Raw genomic sequence first — 25,088 nt, 5'->3', positions numbered from 1 at the left:
CAGGCATGAGCACCCAGCCCATAAAATTATTTTTATATAAAGTATTATCATCTTAAAACAAAAGTATTGTTAATGGTTAACCATTTAAGGTTCATCCATGAAGTTTGTACAATTTTGCCAACTGAAAGGTATAAAATAAAATGCAGACCAACATCATTTAATTGTAAGCAAGAGCAATGAAAATGAAAAGTTAGGTAGCAACCAAAATATGCATTTATAATTACATATCAAATTATCAGAGACCCAAGGGGTTTTAGGAGATTTCAGAATAGAGAAAATTAAGTTAGTGGGATTATGGATAGGATGAAATAAGTAGATATGATGGTGGTATGCAAGTGTCTACAAATGCATTAATTACAAAATGGTAGATTCAAGGGAGATCTCAAAGAGTGTCATTCAAGGAAGAAAGGCAAAATCAAAGTTCAGCAAAATAAAACACCAGTCAAGGGGGTAGACAAATGAAGAGAAAATAGGGAGAATACAGTTAAGCATCCAGTGTAGATCCTACAAAATCAAGAAGAATGAGGGACGGGGTGGGTTAGGGGAGGGATAAACGAGAATGTTGAAAGGAGTGACATTGATCAAGATATATTGTACTCATAAACTGCTTTGTTAAATGGCAACTCCTCTGTTCAACTACTTAAAGAAAATAGTAAAGGAAAATAATAAAGTAAAAAAAAATAATTTAGGCAAGAACGCTCAGGATGTGGCTCAAAGGGTAGATATCCTGCCTAGTAATCACAAGTCCCTCAATCCAGGCACTAAAATAAAAGTATTTTAGGCATAGGCATGAACTTCCTTCTAAGAAGTGTTTCATACTTTCCTAAGAAAAAATGCTTCATTTAAGTTCTGACTTTTGGAAGGTAAAACATTATGTTACTCAAGAAAAAAAAAAAACAGGAAGGAAGGGAAGAAGGAAGGAAGGAACAAAGGAAGGAAGGAAAGAAAGAAAGGGAGGGAGGGAGGGAAGGGAGAAAACCAAGCACCTGTGTTGATTTAGATAGAGTTCAAGCCCCATTACATACCAATACATACATACATACATAATACATACATACAAACATATACAAGCTGTGAAATATTAACAATAATGACATCACCTAAATTGCTCATTTTGTTCCTGTTGGTGGTCCTTATAATTATCTATACATTGTTATAAGGATGTGGTCAAAAGATTTCTGCTAATCAATTACACAAATCATTACGCTCAAGTTCCTGTAGCAGTCATAGTTTTTTATATTGTAACTCCTGTTTATTTGTTAGTTCTATAACAACTACCTCTATGGAGTAAAATCATGCATTAGGCTCACACCTGTAATCCTAGCTACTCAAGAGGCTGAGATCTGAGGAATACAGCTCGGGCAGGAAAGTCTGTGAGACTCTTATCTCAAATAAACCACTAGAAAACCAGAAGTGGCAATGTAGCTCAAGCGGTAGAGCTCTTGCTTTGAACTGAAGAGTACAGGGACAGTGCCCAGGCGCAGAGTTCAAGCCCCACCACCAACCAAAAAAGATACAGAAAGATTTTATTTATATAGGAATTTTACATATTGATTTCTCCTTATGCTTAAGAATTATTTTATCTTATATTTTCCATGAAGTGGTTAGAGTAATACAACTTATGTGCTTGTTAAATAAAGGAGGTTGTGATAGATCATTTGCATATTTAGAAATTTAATTGTAACATAACATACAGTGATCCTCATTATATATTATATATTTAAAAATTGATAAATTAAAAAAATAATTTGTGGGTCAAGAATCAGTATGTATATCATCTCACAGAGTGGTAAAAATTGTTTTGTCTCCAATGTGCAGGTTCTTGAGTTTGCATAAGGTCACATTCCACCTTTTGTTTCAGATCTACTACATGTATTCTTTCAGGGCCTATTTATATTTTTCTCATTTTTGTGTTATTAATAATTATGAAATTCAGAATTTCACTATTTAAAAAGGCCTCCAATGGCAGTGCAGAAGTTCTGTGTAATGTTTCTAAATACAAAGACTGTATTATATTTCATAGAGAAAATTTGCAGGTTCGATAACTCCTGTTCAAGCATGAGTTATAACTGTTTTATACATATAAATATATGCATACATAGATACTGCTACTATAGTTATTGCTACTGGCTGTGAGTTGAATGTTAATGAATCAAGGAATATATTAAATAAGATCATTAAACAGAAATGCATCAAACCAAATTTGTTAATCAATTGATGCAACTGCTCTATTCAAGGCTATAAGGGCTTAGTTCTATAATTTCCCTATTAATAATGATTTGGTACTTTACAATTCATTGTTTATGATGACTTTACCAAAAATATCTACTGCAAGTATGTTTTTTTTTATTTTGGTTTTCTCTCTTGGAGGTCATTTTCCCATTACTACCTGCTGAACCTTTGTGGATCGTTTGAGGATATGATATGTATGCTCTAAACTGACGTTCTTACCATTGTACCATCCACCAACCCCATGCATCAGCGAATTTATAGGAAAAATAGGGCTCTATAGTCCATAGGGCTATTAACTTTTATGATTTTGTGTATGTTATTTTTATTTTTTATTTATTTCTATTTTTTAATTTTTTGGGTCCAGTCGTGGGGCCTGAACTCTGGGCCTGGGCACTGTCCCTCAGCTCTTCAGCTCAAAGCTAGTGCTCTACCACTTGAGCCACAGCGCTACTTCCTGCTTTTTTCTTTTTGCTTATGTGGTGCTGAGGAATAGAACCCAGGGCCTCAGGCATGCAAAGCAAGCGCTCTACCACTGAGCCACCTTCCCAGCCCCATGTATGTTATTTTTAAACCAAACTTCAACACGCAGGCTGTAACTAAGGTTCAATTTACTGTATTTTAGATGTCAATATTTAAATTTTTGGATTAGCTTATGACTGGGTAAAGTGCAATGGATTCTATTGATTGAGAGCTAGTAACATTTGCATCATGAAAACTTAAGATCAACAAACAGCTTTGTCTCTGTGAAAGAAATTACAACATACTCATACACAAAATACTTGGGTTCAGATGTATTGTGTGTGTGTGTATGTATGTGTTTGCATGTGCATGCGCGTGTGGGGGTATTGGAGCTTGAACTCAGGGCCTAGTCTCTCTCCTAGTCTTTTTTCCTCAAGATTTGTGGCTCTACCACTTGAGCTACAGCTGTACTTCCAGATTTTCAATGGTTAATTGTAGATTAAAAAAAAAATCTCACAGAACTTTCCTGCGTAGCCTGGCGTTGAACTATGGTCTTCAGATCTCAGCCTCCTGAGTAGCTGGGATTACAGGCTACTGGGTTCAGACTTATCCTGATGCTTAAACATATTCAGATCAATCTTTTGGTGTTACAGAAAAGAGATGCCTGTCTGAAGGTGGGAAAAGTGCCTTCCCCAGACTGCATGCCAAGCAGAACTGAGAAGACAAGGCTAATTTGCCCACGACTTGCCTTCCCCCACCAGACCACCTCACCTGTGGTTCCTCACTCCAGCTACAGATGACAGCATACTCTTGTACTATTTTGAAATACCATCCTAATTCCTACTGGAATTCCTTGTATTATCTTAAATATATATCTTTCCTTCTTCATTACTTTAGGCATAATTATGGATAGAAGTTAAATGTTCCCAATTAACCTAGAGTCAGAAATTGTGTCTTCTATTGAGAAAAAGGAAAGCAATGTTTGAAAAGAGCTTTCCCCTTAAAATTATGGTGACATTCAAATATTTATACTAAAGATGAACTTTAATTAGGAATAAATAAATAAATGTGTCTATGCTCAATTCAGTACTCATGGCTGGATCTTAAGAGGCAGAATGGAGGTGCTATGAGACCAGACAATTGTTTTGAGAAGAACTTATCCCGTACAGACTCCCTGGGAGTTGATCCTTCTCTTTATACCTCAGTAAGTGGCATGAATAAATGGTAGAGACTAACCCAGTAACCCCCCCTCCTCCAAGTATGCCTTAAAGATTTGTTGTGTTTGAAAGGAATTTGCAAAATTAAAAAACACAACCTGATATGCTTTGTGTCTTATAGAAGTCAGGGAAAGCTATACAATGATAGACAGTATTTAAGATAAAATATTCCCTTTCATTGTATATTTCATTCAATGAAACACTATGTTAGTTATGACAAAGGAGAAGGCTCACAGTTATACAGTTTTCCATTAGACTCTGATCATTAATGTAGGAAATGAACTACCATAAATGCAATAGTATTTCTCTTAAGATTTTATTTTTCCTGCTCCTTTTTATAGCCCTCTTCAGAATAGAAACATTTCTTGTCCTATAAAAAATTTAGTCAATAAAATTCTCAGGTTCTTGCAGTGATTTTATAATGCTTTCCTAGACTGTACTTACCAGTATAGTGAAAGGAGATAGCACTATGTAATTTTAAGACATGTACCTAGCTAGCACCAGTAACTGACACCCGTAATCTTAGCTACTCAGGAGGCTGAGATCTGACTATGGTGGTTCAAAGCTAGCCCAGGCAGGAAAGTCTGACTCTTATCTCCAATTATCCAGCAAAAAGCTGGAAGTGGAACTGTGATTCAAATGATAGAGCACCAACCTTGAGTGAAAATGCTATAGGGTAGTAGCCAGGCCCTGAATTAAGATCCAGTACTAGAACACACACGCACGTGCACACACACACACACACACACACACACACACACACACACACACACACAAGGCATACAGCTAAAACAAATAATATCCCTTTATTTAATTTGAGAAAAGAATCTATTTACTTAAGGATGAATAAATCAATGGGTAAAAAGTATGATGAAAATGATCTTTCTCATGTATTTATTTTCCAATACAGTTTCATTCCTTTTTATTTTTTCTTTCAACTTATATGAAGCAAACACCACATACTTATTAGGTACTTTGGTGTTTTCAGAACTATGCTATGCACTATGTAGGTCTGAAAACAATAACAGTATCTGCTTTAAAGAATGTAATGTGTTCCACACCAGTACTAATAATCATCAAGTGTCACTTGAAGAATCGTAAGAGGTTGAGGAGGTTGGTATTCCTTGAGTCATGTTTATATGCCTGATACACAGATGTCCTTCACTTAAGTCTTCACATTCATGTTAGGTGTTAAATAGGTCTTGAAGCCTGTGACACAGAAACCCACCCATAGAAACGGGTGTCACTGAATCTCACATTCCTTGTGTGGATTTGCAAAGCAGCTTTTTTTTTTTTTTTTGGTCGGCTGTGGGGCTTGAACTCTGGGCCTGGGCGCTGTCCCTCAGCTCTTCAGCTCAAGGCAAGCGCTCTACCACTTGAGCTATAGCGCCACTTCCGGTTTTCTGGTGGTTTTATTAGAGATAGGAGTCTCACGGTCTCTCCTACCCGGGCTGGCTTTGAACCGCGATCCTCAGATCTCAGCCTCCTGAGTAGCTAGGATTACAGGTGTGAGCCACCAGCGCCCGGCTGCAAAGCAGCTTTTTCTTTGAGGTAGGACTTCCAAAATCTCTTGCAAAACTGCCATTATATGGAAAGCCATGTGGGAAAAGCTGAATTATAAAACCACATGTGGCATTTTCTTATTCATGTCTGAATGCTAAAAGTGTAGCAAAGAGCCAAGTGCTGGTAGCTCATGCCTATAATCCTAGGTACTGAGGAAACTGAGATCTGAGGACCTAAGTGTGAAGTCAGCCCAAGCAGGAAAGTACACTTACCTCCAGTTAACCACCAAAAAGCCACAATTGCACCTGTGTCTAGAGTGTCAGCATGTGCAAAAAGGCTGTGCAAATGGAAAACACCTGAACCCTGAGTTTAAGCTCTATTACTGCTCTTTCCCCAAAAAATAACATAAAAATAAAGAAATGTATAGAGAAGCAAAAAATTGTGACAGTTTAGGCTGCTAAAGAAAAGAATCCCCAAGAAGGTGAGACTTTAAAAGAAATGAATGTATAGTCCACTCAAAGCAAAGCACTAGGGCAAGCAGAGGAAAGGAGTTTCTATTGCCTACACTGTCAGCACTCATTATTTTAAGGAGTAGGAACAAGGATAGAATATTGAGACTAAGGGTTTGAGTAACACACAGTTTCTCGTGTGTGTGTGTGTGTGTGTGTGTGTGTGTGTGTGTGTGTGTGTGTATGTGTGTGTGTGTGTGTTACAGTAAGTAGAACATATTCTTATAATCAATAGATATTCCTAAAACATCACACACATATGCAATATTTGCAGAAAAATAATGTGCAAATATACTATCTTTGTCAAAAATACATTGAAGCACCAAGGTCAACCTGGGTTATAAATTCAGGCAGCACCTGTTGTTTATTCACATCTCAAGTGTAGCTCATTTCAGGAATGAGAATAAACAATGTGGTCTCTGTTACTAAGTTTCCCCTTTGGTTCGTCAGCTAATTGGTATGTGATGACTTTATACCTGAAACTTAAGAGTTGAGCCGGAAGCTGAAAATAGCCAACTTGAGTTTCCTAATTATAATTTTGCTTTTGTAAGAACTTTTCCATTGAATCTGAATTTCACAGTATGTGTATTTGAAATTATTTTTATTCTAAGGGTAATGAATCTCTATGTATTTCTTAATAGTAAATGAGCTACTTGTAGCTAACACACAAGACACAGGTTTTTGTAATATTAAAATATAACTAGGATTCAAAATAACCTAGACAAAGGAGTTGCATTATAAATATTGGAAGGACGCCAAGCCCAAAGAAACATAGGTCCCATGGTTTCCCTTATTTGCAATAACTAGTATATGTCTTGAGTCAAGCAGAAAAGGTCAGATAAGGTGATGTTAGGGAAATGAACCCTAAGATATGTATTCAAATGTTTTTTTTCTTTCATGCAATTGTTTCTAACACGTTTATCATATTATTTCTTCGTTGCTTTGTATGTTCCTCCCCTACGGTATAACCCCTGCTTTCACTGTATTTGATATCGGTATAATTTGTGAGGGGAAGGGAAAAAACAAATCGTTTAAATAGGGATACAGGTGGACCCATTGCAACAATGAGATATACAAGTTGTTATGTCGAAAACGAACTTTACAACTTTGATGCGGGGGTGGGGGGGAGAGGTGGAGGATGGGAAGGGATTGGAAGGGGAAACAAAGGAGGAGGCTACAATGCTTGATAAGAGATGTACTCATTATCTTGTCCATGTAATTGTAACCCCTCTGTACAGTATTTCCACAATAAAAAAATAGTACCAAAATAAATAAATAAATAAATATTGGAAGGAAAGCCATTTACTGTCATCTCTTTAAGAAATTATTCTTTTTGAGTCTGAGAATATATGCATAAAATTTGCCATGGATATATGTAAGATATAATGCATATTACACATATAGGCGGATGGAATGATGATGGAATTCTATTGTTTCTTATGTGCAATAATGACAATTTCATATGGTTAAACCTGATGCCAAAGCTTGCTTGTTAGTGGTCCTTTCTCATTTGGGTAGAGAATAAACTAGTTGTATTGAGGTAGTTTTTAAACTTGTCACATTCCTACCTTGAGACTGAATTCCCTAGCTGGCTTATTTTCTTCTATATAATTTTCTAATATGATTCTAGGCATTACTGAAAAGCTGATTATTTGATTACTGATTGCCAGTCCATTTTTTTGTTTGGAAATGGTCAGACATCAGACCTTAGAAGGCAAATAAAAGTCCCACTGTTGTACTTAGATAAATAGATAGATAGATGGATAGATAGATAGACATAGATACATATATAATGGATGTTTATAGATACATGATAGATATTATGTTTATAGATACATGATAGATACTAAATACATAGATGATAAATAGATACACATATACATACATACTTGGTAGAGAAGATAGATTATTTAATCATATATGTTATGTTTATATATTATATACCCATTACACATGTACAGATTATATATAATATGATATAAATATAACATGAGAATATGATATCTATCATGTCTTATGTATATATTTGTGTGTCAGCATTTGTTACCTATTCCCTATTACTTACCCTTATATCTTTTACTCTTAGTAATGTCTGAAAGTATATACATTATTCTCAAAATCCAAGTAGTAACAAATGGGCTGGAAAGGTGGTTCAGTGGTAGAGCGCTTGCCTTGCATGCATGAGGCCCTGGGTTCGATTCCTCAACATCACATAAGCAGAAAAAATAAGCCGGAAGTGGTGCTGTGACTCAAGTGGTAGAGCGTTAGCCATGAGCTGAAGAGCTGAGGGACAGCACCCAGGCCCAGAGTCCAGGCCCATGACAAACCCGCCCCCCCAAATAAAAAGACCAAGTAGTAACAAACCTCTAACAGGGTGACAACCAGATTGTCACCTTCTTGATAGATATTTTAAGACTGCAAAGGAGATGGATTGGCAGACACTAATAAGAGAATATCCCCTTCATGATCCAAATATGTGTACTGCTATTTTGTTTCCTTTATTTTATTGTTTCTTGTCCTCCCCCTCCTCCACTGTGATTATAGTTCAAAGTAATCAGCAGCTTCATGGATTAAGTATCTAAATCTTTCTGTGAGTGTTAAACATTTGATGCATAGGATACTGACACAGTAATATAGAAAGGAAAAATTGCAAACTGTAATTTCCACATATACTTTCAATCATAGAAAATTGAATTACCCAGTTGAGGAGAATTCTATGTTGTAGCAGATGCTACATATGATGTAGTATGTTTGGTATGACATATTTTTAGTAGAAAACGAGATATTCTCGTTACAGTTTATTGATAGTGTCAAAAGCTGTATAAATGCCTTTGTAGCTCCGGATAAAGAAAATGGCTCCTACCATCACAAGCTGCCACCAATCTGAAGGAAGTTTTGCCATGTGAGGAAGCCAGCTTTCACGTTTTTCCTTTAAGAAATCTAATTAAGGGCTGGGAAGGTGGCTCAGTGGTAGAGTGCTTGCCTTGCATGCCTGAGGCCCTGGGTTCGATTCCTCAGCACCACATAAGCAAAAAGAAAAAAACAGGAAGTGGCACTGTGGCTCAAGTAGTAGAGTGCTAGCCTTGAGCTGAAGAGCTGAGGGACAGCGCCCAGGCCCAGAGTTCACGCCCAGGCCCAGAGTTCACGACCAGACCAAAAAAAAAAAAAAAAAAGAAATCTAATTAAGTAGGTTCAATCTATTGATGAATGTGTATTTGGCATTAAATATAACATTTACCTTACACAAGGCAGTGAATAAATGTTGAACTATTTTTTGTATACTACCCTGATAATTAATAAATACTGATATCTTGTAGTTGCTTGTTGTGTTCCTGTTAAATTCAAAGGAATATAATAAAGTCCTGTTCTCAGAGACTTTATAATTCACCAGCTGCTGGTGGCTCATGCCTGTAATCCTAGATATTCAGGAAGTTAATATCTGAGGATCATTGTTTGAAGCCAGCCTGGGCAGAAAAGTCCAAATTACTCTTAAATAAGTAACCAGTAAAAAGCTAGAAGTGGAGTTGTGGCTCAAGTGGTAGAACACCAGCCTCAAACAGAAAAAAAATCAAGTGAGAGCAAAAGGTCCTAAGTTTAATCTCATGTAATAGTACAAAAAATAAAAGATGTATAGAAATACATTTGTATTTAGAAATAGAAATATATGGTAATACATTTGTAGAATGTTTACATTTTTATCTCATATGTAATCAAATCTTATATAAATACAGCAAGTATGAGACTTTATTTTACCAATGATGAGATTGAAACTGAGAGGAAATAAAAGATTTACCAAAAGGTTCCAAGTTTGGACATAGTGAAGCCAAACCAAACTGTTTACGCCTCATGGTAACTGACATAGTGGTTCATGCTTGTATTCCCAGCTATTTGGGAGGTACAGAGTCCAAGGAACAAGTTCAAGGCCAGCTGTGGCAAAAAGTACAATCTGATTTCAACCAACTAGCTGGTCATGGTCGTGTATGCCTATCACCCAAAACACACTGGGAGCATAGTAAGAGGCTAGCAGCTCCAGGCTAGCCTCTGGCTAGAGGTAAGACTTAAATGGTAGAGCACCTATCTAGCAAGTGTAAGACTGAATTTTAATACCACTAAAAAAATAAACGAAATAAAACAAACATTCAGGCCTTCTAGTGCCCTACTAATGCCCACCAAGTCACTTAGGTTCCCTAAACCAAATTGAAAGAGAAGTACACTAACAGAAGAAAAATAATAGCAATTATTCATTCACGGATGTCCCAAGTACATCAAAGGCTTTGCTCTGATTTCTACAATATGTATCTTTCAATAGAACAATGTTTTAGATGCTGGGTTATTTGTTGCCACAAGCATATCATATTTCAGATGTGTAAAATTTTAATTAAGAAGAAATAAAAATGGTATCTTTAAAAAATTATGATACTAAAATAGGCTAAAAATACTCAGTGCAAAGAAAGTTTAAACTTAGAGGTCGTGGGAAATCTCTGTATTGTTCTCTTAATTATGCTGTGAATCTAAAACTTCTTTACCAAAAATAAAATCTTTTGGAATAGAAAAAAACTTGGAGTTAACAAGTTTTTAAGAGATGCCATTAATTTCCTTCAGACATTAAATGCTTAACAATTATTCTCAGAACATTTAATAACTATACATATTTATTTGTGTCTTTGTGTGTGTGTGTGTGTGTGTGTGTTAAATCATGTGAATTTTTTTGTAGAGAATAAGGGGTTTGTAGAAATCCTTAAAAAGACTTAACTATTAGACCAGGCACTAGTGTCTCATGACTGTAATCCTAGTTACTCCAAAGGCTGAGATCTTAGGATTGCAATTCAAAGCCAGCCTGCAAAGTCCTGAGACTCTTATCTCTAAGTAACCATTAAAAAGCTGGAAGTAAGCCAGGCACTGGTGCTCATTCTTGTAATCCTAGCTACTCAAGAAGCTGAGATCTGAAGATCATGGTTCAAAGCCAGCCCTGGAAGGAAAAGCAGTAAGAATCTTATCTCCAATTAACTACCAGAACACCATAAGTGGCTCTGTGGCTCAGAGTGGTAGAACTCTACCCTTGAGCATAAAATTTCAGAGACAGTGCCCAGGCCCTGAATTCAAGCCCCACGACTGACCAAAAAAAAAAAAAAGTCTGGAAGTGGTAGCACACAAGCCTTGAGCAAAATAGCTTAGGAGCAGTGCCCAGGCCCTGAATCTAAGTCCTAGGTCTGGGACAAAAAAATAAAAGACGAAACAATTATGAAAAATTATTTTGACACTGGAGAAAATTAATTTATTTCCCAAACTTTCATGCAGAAAGAAATAATCTCTGGGAAACTTTTGAAGTACTTGAAACCTCACTAGTTAATTTCATGTTGCTTTCCTTTCAGCTATGATTTTCTACTAATCAGCTTTAAACGGAGAATGATAAAGCTCAAATAAGCCCAAATATTGTCCTGATGAGCAGTTGTTCATTTTATCTGATACAAATGACAAAACCAGAATAATAATAATCAAAAGGTACTATTTCACTCTTGGTTCTGTCAGTTACAAAATAATATGAAGACTTTAGATCTGTCAAAGAAATTTCTAAATATCTGGCATGTTTGTTTGTATCTATTTGTCCTCTCATTATTTTTGCTTTTGAAAACATGAACACATATGAAAAATTATGTTTATTTTTTCAGTTTTTGTATCATAACCTTTAACTCCACAATAGATTCCAATATAAAAGTGTACTCATGTTTCGAAAGGTCTTCAGTATTAGGAACACATGTTGAAAACCTTTCTGAATAATGAACTGTTTAACAAAATTATCATTATGTTACCATATGAGACTACAAACCACATTGCTGCATGGGTAATACTCCAAACCAAAATTCAGCAAAGTAAGACTTACAAGTCAAACCTGGCCTAGCACCCTGCTTTGTAAATAAAGTTTTATTAGGAAACATCCCCACTCACACCCAAAGTTGCTTTTTGCATTACAACTGCACAGGTAACTGAAAGGAGCCCTAAAATATTTTACTATCTAGCCCTTTACTGAGAAAGCTTTCCACCTCCTCAAAAGTCTTTCTCCTTTCCCTTCTTTACTCAGTAAAGAAGGCATCCCTGTCAGCTATTGATAAGAAAATTCTAACCTGCAGTTGGGCACTGGTGAATCATGCTTATAATCCTAGCTACTCAGAAGGTTGAGATCTGAGGATTGTGTTTCAAAGTCAGCTTGGGCAGGAAAGTACATGTAACTCTTATCTTATCTCCAGTTAACCAGCTAAAAGTTGGAAGTGGTGTGTTTGTCAAGTGGTAGAGTACCAACCATGAATGTAAAAGCTAGGTGAGAATGTGAGACCCTGAGTTCAAGCCCCATTACAGGCAAAGAAATCGAAAGAAAGACAAACAAGAAAGATGAGAGGGGGGGGGAGGAAGGAAGGAAGGAAGGAAGGATGGAAGGAAGGAAGGGAGGGAGGGAGGGAGGGAGGGAAAGAGAGAGTGAGTGAGAGAGAGAGGAAGGAAGGAAGCAAGCAAGGATGCAAGTAAGGAAGGAAGCAAGTAAGCAAGGAGGGAAGCAAGGAAAGAGAGAGAAGGAAGGAGAGAGAAAGGAAAGAAAGAAGGAAGGAAGGCAGAGAGAGAAAGAAGGAAAGAAAGACAAGGAAGAAAGAAGCATATTTGTGAACACTGAGAATTTAGGTATCTGTATAGAAAGCACTTTCTACCTTATACCTTATATTAGTACATAATTGACTCTATTTACCACAATGAATGATTTTGCTGAATTGTGATAAATAAAGTGGAACTACATGTTAGGTCTCTCTCTTTTTTTCCCCCACCCAGTATGTGTCTACCTACATGGAATCACCAACTTCAGTATTTTGGTCCCCCAAAGAAGAGTATGGATTTGGTGATCTTTATCACTATAACTGCAGCAAAAGAAAACTTACCCTTCCCAGACCCTGGAACTTGTCTTCAATTTTTTGGACAGACTGCAAGTATGTTTTTGGAGAAAGGAAGTACACTTTGTCTAGTGCTTGTCATGGCTTGCCAATGTCTCTGATCTTTGAAATACTTCACTGAGTCCACACACTGACACAGGCTTTCAGTTTGCTTTTAATTCTGCTGACTGAAAGCAAGAAGAACCATTGTAGGTCAGCCCCTAGACAATGGTCTGTCTTCTGTGTCCAGAAATGGGTGCTTCTGGTGTAGCAATGCTGATCACTGCTCTCTAGAGACATCTGACTGCTGGGTTTATTTATTTATTTTTTGACATAGTACATCATAGTCTCCTGCCAAGAGTACTTTAACTACTCAAGAAGATTTTGGCCAGCATTGGTGGCTCATGCCTGTAATCCTAATCAGGTGGCTGAGATCTGGGGATCTCTATTCAAAGCGAGCTCAGGTAGTGAAGCACATATGACTGTTTCCAATTAACCAGCAAAAACAAACAAACAAATTTACTACTATAAAGAAATAAAGAAATAAAACTGTGGCTCAAGTGGTAGAGCACCAACCTTGAACAGAAAAGCTAAGAGAGATTATGAGACCTGGTGTTCAAGCCCCAGTATTGGCATAAGTGCATGTACACACACACACACACACACACGCACGCATATTGTTTTCTGCTGTTTAGTTACTGTACTACTTTACTTTTTATAAAAAAATTATTGTTGTAAAGGTAAGTCAGGTTACTAGTACATTTCTTTTTGAACAGTGTCACCTCTTCACTCATTTTCTCCTGGTTTTTCCCTCCCGATACCTCTTTCCCTGTAAGTTATACAGTTCTTTCTCAATATGGTATCTAGTGAGTATCACTGCTGCATTTGCTCACCCTTTGTCCTACTATTTCTGTGCTTCGATAGACAAAAGAGAGTAAAAGACCATCACCAGTAATCTACTTCATAGGGCAGGTAGCCTTACCTGGTTTGCTTACAAACTCTTTGTCTTTGACATCTTTTAAAACCTCTATTGAGGTTTTATGAGATGTCTCGATACTTGTGGACAGTGAAAATCTGCACTCCAGCTTTCCATGAGATGTGGATGGTCTGAGACAACGTTTCAAGGAAGAACAATATTTGGATCTAATCAGTTGGAAAGTACCACACTCAAAATTTGCTTTTATTAAACATAATATTTTTAAATAGCTTCTTGATACAGATAGCCAGTAAACACAAGAAAAAATGTTTGGCATATTTAGCCATCAAGGAAATGCAAATTAAGACTATGCTAATTTTACCTCACCTTACTCAGAATGGTTATCATCCAGAAAACAAATAACAACCAATGCAGGAGGAAAGGAGCTCACTGCCATTGGGGATGTAAATTGGTCTTGCCATTGTGGAAATCAGCATGGCAGTACCTCACAAACAAACAGAGAAATAGAATCTCTATTTGATCCAAATGATCTAGGCATATCACTTTCATCAAATCAGGTTCCTCTCAAGATACCTGTGTAACCATGGGCATTGGGCTGCCACTTACAGTGTCACATTGAAGGAGTCAACCTTGATGCCATCACTAGATGAATGGGTTGTGTGGTGTATGTGCGAAATGGATTACTACTGAGAAAGTAACAATGAAATTATGTCCTTTGCTGCAAAATGGGTGGGACTGGAGACCATCATTTTAAGTGAAAACAAGGGGAAAAAGGACAGTCCCACAAAGACAAGTTCTGTATTTTTTTTCTCTCATTTGTGAAAGCGAGCAGCAAACAAAATAAGCATAGTCATGAAAATAAAAGGAGAGCTAATAGTTAGGTGGAAAAGGCAGTTTGGGGGGAGGGAGGGATAAAGAATGATGGACAGGGTAAATATACTCAAAGTAGATTACATGCAAGTAGGGTATGTTACACTCAAACCCCTCACAGTGAAACAATATATATCAATAAAAATTAGTTTTCTGTGAGATAAACCACATGCTTATATTGATGTTTCTTGTTTCTCTCATCTGGACCCTTTCTCCTCCTGGATGCATAGATTTCCCATTAGCATAACAGCCTACCTTCATCAGCAGAATTCTTAGTAGTCATCTTTATGATGAATTGACATTTCTACCTGGTCAGTTTAACTGAGGTTCCTTCACACATACTTGGCTGTAGTAGAGCAGTTGAAATAGCCAGGAACTAGAATAAGGAAGACTGAGAACTGAAGTTCTGCTAACCAAAGCTGTGCTACATGGAGGAGAGATTGACTTCTCAGCCCCAAGTTTGTCATTGCATGCATTCATACTCACTCAATGGAATCATTCATAAGACTACACCATATGATAACCCTTATGCTGGGTTCTGTTTCATGTTTTACATTATCTATCTATTTATCTGTTTGTCTATCTGTCTGTCTATCTGTCTGGTGCTGATACTAAGTGCTTGAACTCATGGCCTAAATGCTGCTGTCACTTAGCTTTTTTTTCTACAAGGCTGGCACTGTACCACTTGAGGTACACTTCTACTTGCAGCTTTTTGCTGATTAATTGGAGATAAAAGTCTCACAGACTTTCCTGCCCTGGCTGGCTTTGAACCATGATCCTCAGATCTCAGCCTCTTGGGTAGCTAGAATTACAAGCATGAGCCACTGGTACCTAGTTCATATTTAAATTTTTAAATGTCTTTCTTTATAAGTAGAGATTTGGGATGACAGATCCATTTAATTCCTTGTCATTATTTTGATCTATGTTAATAAAACATAAAGATTAGATAGGAATGATCATTATTATTTCACTTTGGTATTATTTAATACATTGGAAAACAGATTACCAGTTTGATGTTCTCTCATTTGATCCTTGAAACAACTGTAGAGAATGAAGAGAGGAAGGGTGGGTGAATGTCATCATAATATTCAAGTCATATGTATGAAAATTGAACCAGGTAACTTGAGGGGATGGAGGAGTTTGGGAGAGATGAGAGGAAGAAAACATTGGTCAAGATGTATTTTACTCAAAGACTGACATGTTCAAATCTTTTGTACAACTATTTAAAGATATTTTTGTTTCTTTGAGGATTTGTTTTTCAGGGAGTGTAATTTTTTCAGCTTTTAAAGTAGATAGGAGGCCCTTGTCTGATGTATTGCTAGTAAAGATCTTCTCCCAATATGTAGGTTTTCTCTTTATCTTGTTAGTTATGTTCTTTGCCATGCAGAAACTCTGCAGTTTAATGCAGTCCCATTTATCCAGCCTTTTGTTGTTGTTGTTATTATGTTTATGGATCTTTATTTAGGAAGTTCAACCTGTGCTGAGGAACCCTAGTGTTTCCTCTATTCCTTTCTGTAATATTTTCAGGGTATCTGATCTTACATTGAGGTCTTTGATCCATTTGGAATTGATTCTGGTGCAGGGTAATATATAAGGATCTAACTTCAGTTTTCTACACACGTCAGCACTATTTGTTGATGAGACTTGTCTTTCTTCTCTAAAAAACAACCCCATTAATAAGTGCTAAAGACTAAAAGGGAGACTTCTCTGAAGAAGAAATAAAAGTGGCCAATAGATACATTAAGAAATACTGAACATCTTTGGCCATAAAAAATGCAAATCAAAACAACATTGATATTCCACCTCACCCCAGTTAGAATGGCCATTATCAAGAAAACTAATAATAACAGATGCTAACAGAATTACGGCCAAAAGGAACCATTACTACACTGTTGATGGGAATATGAACTTGTTCAACCACTCTGTAAAGCAGTATGGCGGTTCATTAAAAGATTAAATATAGAGCTTCCCTATTACCCAGCAACCCCACTCCTGGGCATTTACCCAAATGATCACAAACAAGGCCACACAGACATATTCATTGCAGCATTATTTACCATAGCTAAGACTTGGAATCAACCCAGATACCCCCAGCAGATAAATGGATCAGGAAAATGTGGTATATATAAACAATGGAATTCTCTGCTTCCATCAGAAAGAATGACATTGTCCCATTCATAAGGAAATGGGAAGATTTGGAAAAAAATTATATTAAATGAAGTAAGCCAGACCCAAAGAAGCTGCATGGTTTCCCTCATTTGTAATAATTAGAATATGCCTAGGATATTCTTAGTAAAAGATCACAATAGCTCAATAGCTATGTGCCGATGACCATATAAAATGATGCTTATTGAAATGAACTCTGAAACAAGAGGGTTTGGTAATGTTTGCAGTTATTTCTTTTTTCTTTCTTTCTTTTTTCCTTTGGTTTATTCCCTGTTTTCACTGTTTTTTAAAATTTCTGTAGCCTTTTTCTTGTATGTAAGTTTATCTAATTTAGGAAAGGGAAGAGGCATCACAGAAATGGTGAGACAAAGCATGAACCAATGCAACAGTGATACTCACTATAGTGACACTGTGTTGGAAATGAACTTTACAACGTCGGGGAGCTGGAAGTGGGGAGTATGGGAGAAAATGAAGGAGTGTAACACTGTTCAAAGAGAAATGTACTCATTACCTTACTTGTGTAACTGTAACCCTCTGTACATCACCTTTACAATAAATTTTTTCAAAGAATATCTTCAAAGATAAACAAAAAACCTGGCAGCCACAACTGTAATATTATAATTAAAAGATTATAGATATGTTCAGAAGTCTTAACTATTCTGATAATAAAAAATGACATTGTTCAATATAAAAAATATTTCTAAAAATTACAATTAAAAAACCCTGTAGAAGAGAGGCAATGAGGATGGGAAGGACTAAATAGAACAGGAGTGAAGTAATAAGCTCATGCATACGTAACTTACTAAATGTGGCTGCAGGTGGAAGAAGCAGCCACAGAATCAAGAAGTCCCATATTATTATATTAAATCATTGTGTTCTAGCATCACATTTTATAATGAAAAGAAATGAGACAGATCTGCCCAGAGTGTATACCCTGGAGAAACGGAAAAGTTTCAGTGTTTTTCTGCAGATCTTCATCTAGTCTAAGGAGTTTGGATGAGTTAGCAGGACGGAGGAGTCAGGAGTTTTTCAAATAAGGAATGGATATGTGGCTTAAGCCTCAAAGTCTGGAAGAACCACAGAGGCGGAATTACAAATCCGCCTTTGTGGGGTTACAGATTAAAGTTTGTTTGAATGATTGATGATTTGTGCTGGTACTGAAACTTGAAGCCAGTCATTGTTTCTTAACTTTTCCACTCAAGGCTGGTGCTCTACCACTTGAGCCCCACCTTCGATTCTGACTTGTTAGTTAATTACAGTAGTTAATTAGAGTCTCATGCACTTTCTCACCCTGGCTGTCTTTAAACTAAGATCTTCCTGTCTCAGCCTCCTGAATAGCTAGGATTACAGGCATTGAGCCACCAGTACTCATCTGGATTTAAGTTTTACAATTCAACACAATCTTATCTTTTCAGGGAAACCTTCCTTAATTACTCTATCTAAATATTGTGTTCCTTTCTGCCTCCTGTCTTCCCTGTTTACTATCTCTCACTAAGCCAGTACCCATTTTATTCTTTTTTTTTTTTTAACCTCCCCCTTCCTCACTTGAATAGAAGAAATTTGTGGCTGTTTTTCTTTGCTAGGCCCTCAGCACCTAGAGCATTACCTGGTGCATCACATCCCCAAGATTATGCATGGTACATTACTAAATGAATTGATTAGTACCTGGACCAGGCCTTGTTCCTGACACTGGAAATAAAGCAGTAAATAAGAGAGGCAAGTTTCCTGCTCTCCTGCCTCTTACCTGTTAGCAGAGCAGAGCAAAACAAACCAATAAACATGTGCTTCCAGAGGGCATCTGTCTACTAGGGGAAAATAGAAGCAGGGCAACCAGAATGTGGAGCATGAGGTAAAAATACACTGTTGCAAACATTGAATGTGTAACAACAGAGAAGACTGTTTTCTTTCAAAGTTATTTCTCTCTGAATGATATACTCTGGTTTTCATCCTTGGTTATTCTTGTGAAAGGAAAAAATAAAGAGTCAGGCATTAGTGGCTTATACCTGTTATCCTAACTACTTAGATCATGGCTCAAAGCCAGCCTGGGCAAGGGACTCCATGAAACACTCACGTCTAATTAGCTAACAAAAAGCTGGAAGTGAAGATGTGATTCAAGTGATAGAGTGCCACTTTTGAACAAAAAAGCTAAAGGATAGCACCAGGCCCAGTACCAGCATACACACAAAAAAAGAAAGACCTGAGACCTTGCTGACACAGGAGATAGGGCAGCAGCTGAGGAGCTGCTCCCAACTTCCATTCTGATGCCTCAGGGACATTGAGTTCCTTTCAGCAGCAGACTGAACTGGGGATAATAAGCATACTGACTAGGGGACAGAGTTAGAAGTTAGGCAAATAATTTTAACTTGACAATAAAGGCAAGGGGTTTGGAAAGAGACCTAAAGGATTACAGAAAGTCATCAGTTTTGCTCACTCAGAAATTGTCCAACGAATTCAGATTCTTTACTCTGCTTTTGTTCTGAATCAGTTTGATTTGGGATTCATTGTCTTGTCTGTCTGTCTGTCTGTAACAGTCTCCCTGTGTAGGCCTCACTAAGACTCCTCTGGAGATTACCATGTGACCTTTCTGCCTCACTTCTCAAATACTGAGGCTACAGATATATAACACAGTGTACAGCTGTGGATTTTTAAGTTGACATAAAATTGGATTAAAAATATATAACCCCTATCAAAAATTAATTAATTTCAATTAATTTATTGGTGTCAGTATTGGTGCTTGAACTTAGGTCCTTACCATCTAACATGGCTTTTTGCTCAAGGCTGGCACTCTACTACTTAAGCCACACCTCCACTTCTAGGATTTTGATGGTTATCTGGAAAGAAGAATTGCATGGACTTTCCTGGCAAGGATGGCTTTGAACCAAGATCCTCAAATCTCAGCCATCTGAATAGCTCAGATTTACAAATGTGAGCCCCTAGGTTAAAGCCAGATGCTTTAAGATTACTGTCTTAAAAACACACAGTTGATTGGACTATCACCAGATAAAACACAATATATACACATACTCTCAAAGAAAAGTCTTTTTTCTTAAAAACCAAACCAAAAATGGAAGAAATAGGCTTGTTGAGGGTGTCAGTATTATAATCATAGAGGGAAATCAGATCTGTTCAAATCCTAAAGTAGTCCTTCTTTTCCATCAAAAAGTATGGTTTCCAAACTACCTAAACTGTGGTGAAAAGAATATGAAAATTCAAGATGGACAAACCTTGGTTGACTTCTTATTCCTCCACAAGTATTTATTATAGGCACTGAATACATAGGTATTAAATAGAAAACTTGTATTAATGAAATTAAATGCACCATGAAAAGTAAATTTAATAAGTACCAAATAATTGGAGAGAAGAAAATATTCTAATAGTCGAAAGGAATGAAGTAATATGGCCTGGATTGTATATATTCATAAGCTCAATAAGAATTCCTAGAAATCCTTCAGAAAGAATAGTAGGCAAGTGATTTATAGTCTATATAAAGGAACAACTGTGATCTCTAGAAAGCTTGCCAAGAAAATGAAATATTAAATTATGCTTATTTCTTGCTTGGATAGGTCTACCATTTTGCTATAACAGAGCAATAGAGCAGATAAAATGTCTTGATTTCAGCAAAGCACTGAAAAGCTTTTTTATAATTTCCTTGAGGAATAGAAAGAGAAATTGAAGCAGGATGGCAGTACTCTTGGTAGGAAGAAACCATGAAGTTTTTAAGACCACTAGGAACAAATGAATCATGATTAACATAATCATATACAAAAGTGACAAATACGAAGAGTTTTCAGAACCCTACGTGACCAAAATCTATTCAGTTTAAGATAAGTTTGGGCCAACAGAACCATCAATTCTTTTAACAAAAGGAATGCAACTTTAACCTGAATTAATATTCTCATTTGAAAAGAGGGGCAATAGGGAAAAGCACAACTTTATTATTTTTGTGCTTAATTGTTCGTTCCAGTTTATCCTCTATGCTCTGTATCATGTGGAAAAGATATTAAAATATATAGTATTGCCAGGCACCGGTGGCTCATGCCTGTAATCTTAACTACTCAGAAGGTTGAGATCTGAGGATCACAGTGGGAAGCAATACATATATTATTAATATATATGTTACAATTAAAATAATAGTCTTTTTCCTTACTAAAACAAAAAGACTTGTTAGAGCAAAGATAAGGCCTGAATTCCCAAAGCAATCAATCTAAATATTCAGAACTAAGACATACAGGGAAGATAGAAGAGTACAAAGAAGTCGGGAATGAAGTTCATCTGCAGACATATGTATCCCATATTGATCCATTATCGACATGGATTAATAATTCACCTCTGAGTTTCTTAGCAGCCACAGTAAGGAGACAAATACATTAAAAGGTCATTGCTACACATTAAAAGTTATGTTTTTGTTTTTGTTTTTGTTTTCCCAGAAGCAACATAGATCTTTCTTGCTATAAAATAGAGACAAAAATTTTCTATGGGGTGCCTCATTGAACAAATACAACCTGAATACTAAAACAATCTTAAACTAGAGTAAGTTTGTTGGACGTTTTTACTGTTTGTAAAGGAAAGAACAGAAAATCAATCACAGTTTAGTAAAAGTCATTACTTTGGAGATCAAGTTGGGACAGGTTGATGTTGCTCAGGTTTGCTGCAGGCCCTGTTTCATGTCTGTTGGGTTTTTTGTTTTGTTTGTTTATTTTGAAGTAACTATGTATCCTTGAGATAGTCCTTTTGGGAACCAAACATTTGCTAATACCTGGGCAGTGGAAACTTTGAACTCAGATTCCTTGGCAAGAATGAATAGTGTAGGTATTTTTTGTTGATGATGAAGTACCAGAACTTTTGCTTTCATTGAAGGATTATAATGATTGTGAATCCCACTTTAATGGGTGGAATGACGTAGGGGACAGTGGCAAACAGAGTGACAGATGTGGACATTGTTGTATATGCAAAGTAGAACACAAAGAAGACTTGAAGATGGATGAAGTCATTGGCAAAACACATCCTCTGATTTCTGAAGAGCATTCTTAGCTTCTTCATATTTAACCCATGTTAAATATTTAACCATATATGTTCAGACATATGTGGAAGGCTTTGGATAAAGAGAGTGAAGTAGGGTTGAATTGTCTGTAATGAGTTTGTTGGTAGGAGGGTTCTAGACACTGCAGGGTTCAAAGAAGAGCTCTAAAAATATCTGTCAATGAAGATTTCAGAGAGCCTTATTTTTTATTAGATTTTCTTTTGGAACACAGATCTGTCCCTAATTTGAGAAGTTCCACTGTTCTGGAACTACATATGTCTAGAAGTAGAAGAATGCTTGTTCCTGATTCAGATCCCTGTCATTAGTGTATGAGTAGACAAAGCTCAAAGGTGATTTCTCTAGCAATTGGGTGGTAAGGAAATGGACAATGTGTGGGTAGCAGAGGAAATTCTTCTTCCTTTACTGTCCTCTTATTAATATAAAGGAATTCAGCTTAGAATCCATGAGCAATCTCCGACAACGAGCCCTGAGCATACTAGTAACCACTTAGAATACATGATAGCTTCCCAGGGAGGCCAGACAGTAAGTGGCTTCTGCTTTCTAAATAGGAAAGTGGCTGTGTTATGTGCTCCCACAGAAGAAACAAGAGACACATTCTCCATTCTCAGCTTTTCTCCTAGGATCTCTACTTGGAGAAGGTGCTGTATGGGAAATAAGCAGATTCTTCAATGTGAACATTTAAATGAAACACAGCGCACGAACACAAACCTACCCATGTAACTGATCCTTCATCAAAGCATCCCCACAATGGAGTCCTGTATGTTTGATTCTTAAAATATCTAATTGGAGTCCTGTATGTTTGATTCTTAAAATATCTAATAATGATGTAACCAGTGTCTATTCAAAAGGGTTTGTTGTTTTAGTCATTTTGTAGTGATAATGCAAGATTCTCATCAAATTTCTCTTTCTTTGTTGTTTTACAGTTTCCTCCTTGTCTTTGGTTGCTTGATTTTGTCAGTGTTTTCAACCATCCCTGAGCACACGAAACTGGCATCAAGTTGCCTCTTAATTCTGGTAAGTGAAACATATGGATCAGAATTTCATGAAGTATGTATAATAGAAGCAGTTGTGACCTTTGATCCATGCATTTAATCCCACAAAAAGTTCTATTTATTACTATGAAATGTGTAATAATATGTGAAATGAAAGTTTCAAATAGAAACATTTTCCTACCAGCTTATATTATAATAAATTCTCAGAAATACCTAGAAATGTTTAGGATTGGTATTATTTGGCAATGTCTTATGACGGTTATATCATAAACAGAAGACTACATGAAGCAATTTTAATTATGTTTACCTATGCTAATGAATTAGAGTGAAAACCAATATCCATGAGCTCTGTCTTTATTACAAGACTACAGGGCAAAGAGTATTTTACAATAGCCACAGTTTAGCAGTAGCTAAATATAATTAGCTAAAAACTAGATAATCTTGGCACCTCATAAGGAAATTGAAGGCTCCTTCATGTTTTTTCAACTTGCATACTGAATTGTGAGCTCTGCTGCTAATGCAGCTACCTAGTGGGAAATTCCACAGCTCGCTTTGTTTCCTGCACAGAATTTACTCAATTCACTTTCAGATATAGAAAGATCCCAAGGTACTTTAGTCCAAATTATTCTGAACCTTCTAAACTCTTATAGTTTCTATTACAATGAAATTATAGCACTGTATACTCAAATCACATCTGACTGAAGGGTTAGTTCATTTATTTCCATTTCAACCCTGCTACCTTAGTCCAAACTGATCAGACTTGACAGGAACTGGAATAACTCACTTTTCTAATGCCTAGCGGAGCTCAGTTATCATTGCTTTAGTTTGTAATCCTAACTTACTCAGGAGGCTGAGATCTGAGGTTCACAGTTCAAAACCAGCCAGGAAAGTTCATGAGACTTGTACCTCCAATTAACCACAAAAAAATGTAAATGGACCCAGGTTCTGTTGGCTCACACCTGTAATCCTAGCTATTCAGGATGCTGAGCTCTAAGGATCACAGCTGGAAGCCAGCGGGGCAGGACGGTGCATAAGAATTCTATCTCCAATTAATCACCAAAAAAGCCAAAAGTAGTTTAGTGGCTTAAGTGGTAGAGTGCTAGCCTTGAGCACAAAGGAGTCCAGGGACCACTCCCAAGCCTAGAGTTCAAGCCCCAGGGCCTGTAATTTTAAAAAACAAAAACAAAAAAAGAGAACAAATAAAAATGAAACTAAGGCTTCAAGTGGTAGAGAACTAGCCTTGAGCAAAAACGAACCCAAACAAACAAACAAAACAAAAAACTAAGGGACCAAAGCCTAGCTAGACCCTGAGTTGAAGTACTGGCACAAAAAATAATAAATATATCAACTTTAATGGAATAGACAGGAAGGAGGGGGATGTAGTTTAAAATAGTTTATGCTCATAAATCCCCAGATTGTTTATATACAGAAGGAAGTATTTAATATGAAAATGATGTTATCAGCATTAATATGTAAAACAGGAATGTTTCCACTCAGATAATCCAGAAGGGCAGATGCTGGTCTGACCTGTGCTTTCATCTAGTCAGTTTGTATTTGAGTTGGCAAGACTTCATCAAGCTTTATGATCAATAATAGGGAAAAATTATTTCTGAGTTAGGAAAAATTACCTGTGCCAATTTTTCTCCATACAAATTGTACAAGCAATATATTGTTAACATCATGGTTATGGTTTCAAAACCTAATATAGATAACCAACAGACCAAAGAGCAATTTGAAGGTTGGTTCCATTTACAAGGTTTCAATTCGGGTAGCCAGTAGGCTTTCAACCTGCTTACGCCTTTGATTACTACAAAAGATCTCAGCCAGATCTTAGGCACAGTGGTCTTTAGGTCCTTTTACAACCAAGAACTTTACCTTAAAAATATAAATCAGACTTTCAGAAGTAGAAACATGAATAACAGGATTTACCTCATGACCAAAGTTATGTATTAGGAATAAATCCTTCATTAGGAATCCCATAAAAACATTTATTTCAAAACTAAGAATCCAGGGCTGGGAAGGTGGCTCGGTGGAAGAGTGCTTGCCTTGCATGCATGAGGCTCTGGGTTCGATTCCTCAGCACCACATAAGCAGAAAAAGCCGGAAGTGGCACTGTGGCTCAAGTGGAGAGCGCTAGCCTTGAGCTGAAGAGCTGAGGGACAGGGCCCAGGCCCACGACTGACAAAAACCAAAACAAAACAAAACTAAGAATCCAGAAGAGTAGGTTACAATCTCAAATTTCTGAAATACA

The 25,088-nt window shown here is 36.8% G+C and overlaps 1 protein-coding gene across 1 annotated transcript in view; it reads left to right on the top strand.

Moving 5' to 3' along the window:
• The window catches only part of Kcnq5 (potassium voltage-gated channel subfamily Q member 5), a 541,548-nt gene that overhangs the window by 338,439 nt on the left and 178,021 nt on the right, over positions 1-25,088 (top strand). Inside the window, exon 2 of the mRNA XM_042687131.1 lies at positions 22,769-22,859. Within this exon, the coding sequence (XP_042543065.1) occupies positions 22,769-22,859 (91 nt within the window). The remainder of the gene's footprint in view (positions 1-22,768; positions 22,860-25,088) is intronic.

This window comes from Dipodomys spectabilis, unplaced genomic scaffold, assembly GCF_019054845.1.
Source record: "Dipodomys spectabilis isolate Male_0828 unplaced genomic scaffold, ASM1905484v1 ptg000102l, whole genome shotgun sequence".
Classification (NCBI taxonomy): Eukaryota; Metazoa; Chordata; class Mammalia; order Rodentia; family Heteromyidae; genus Dipodomys; species Dipodomys spectabilis.
This window is presented reverse-complemented; position numbering and strand designations above follow the sequence as displayed.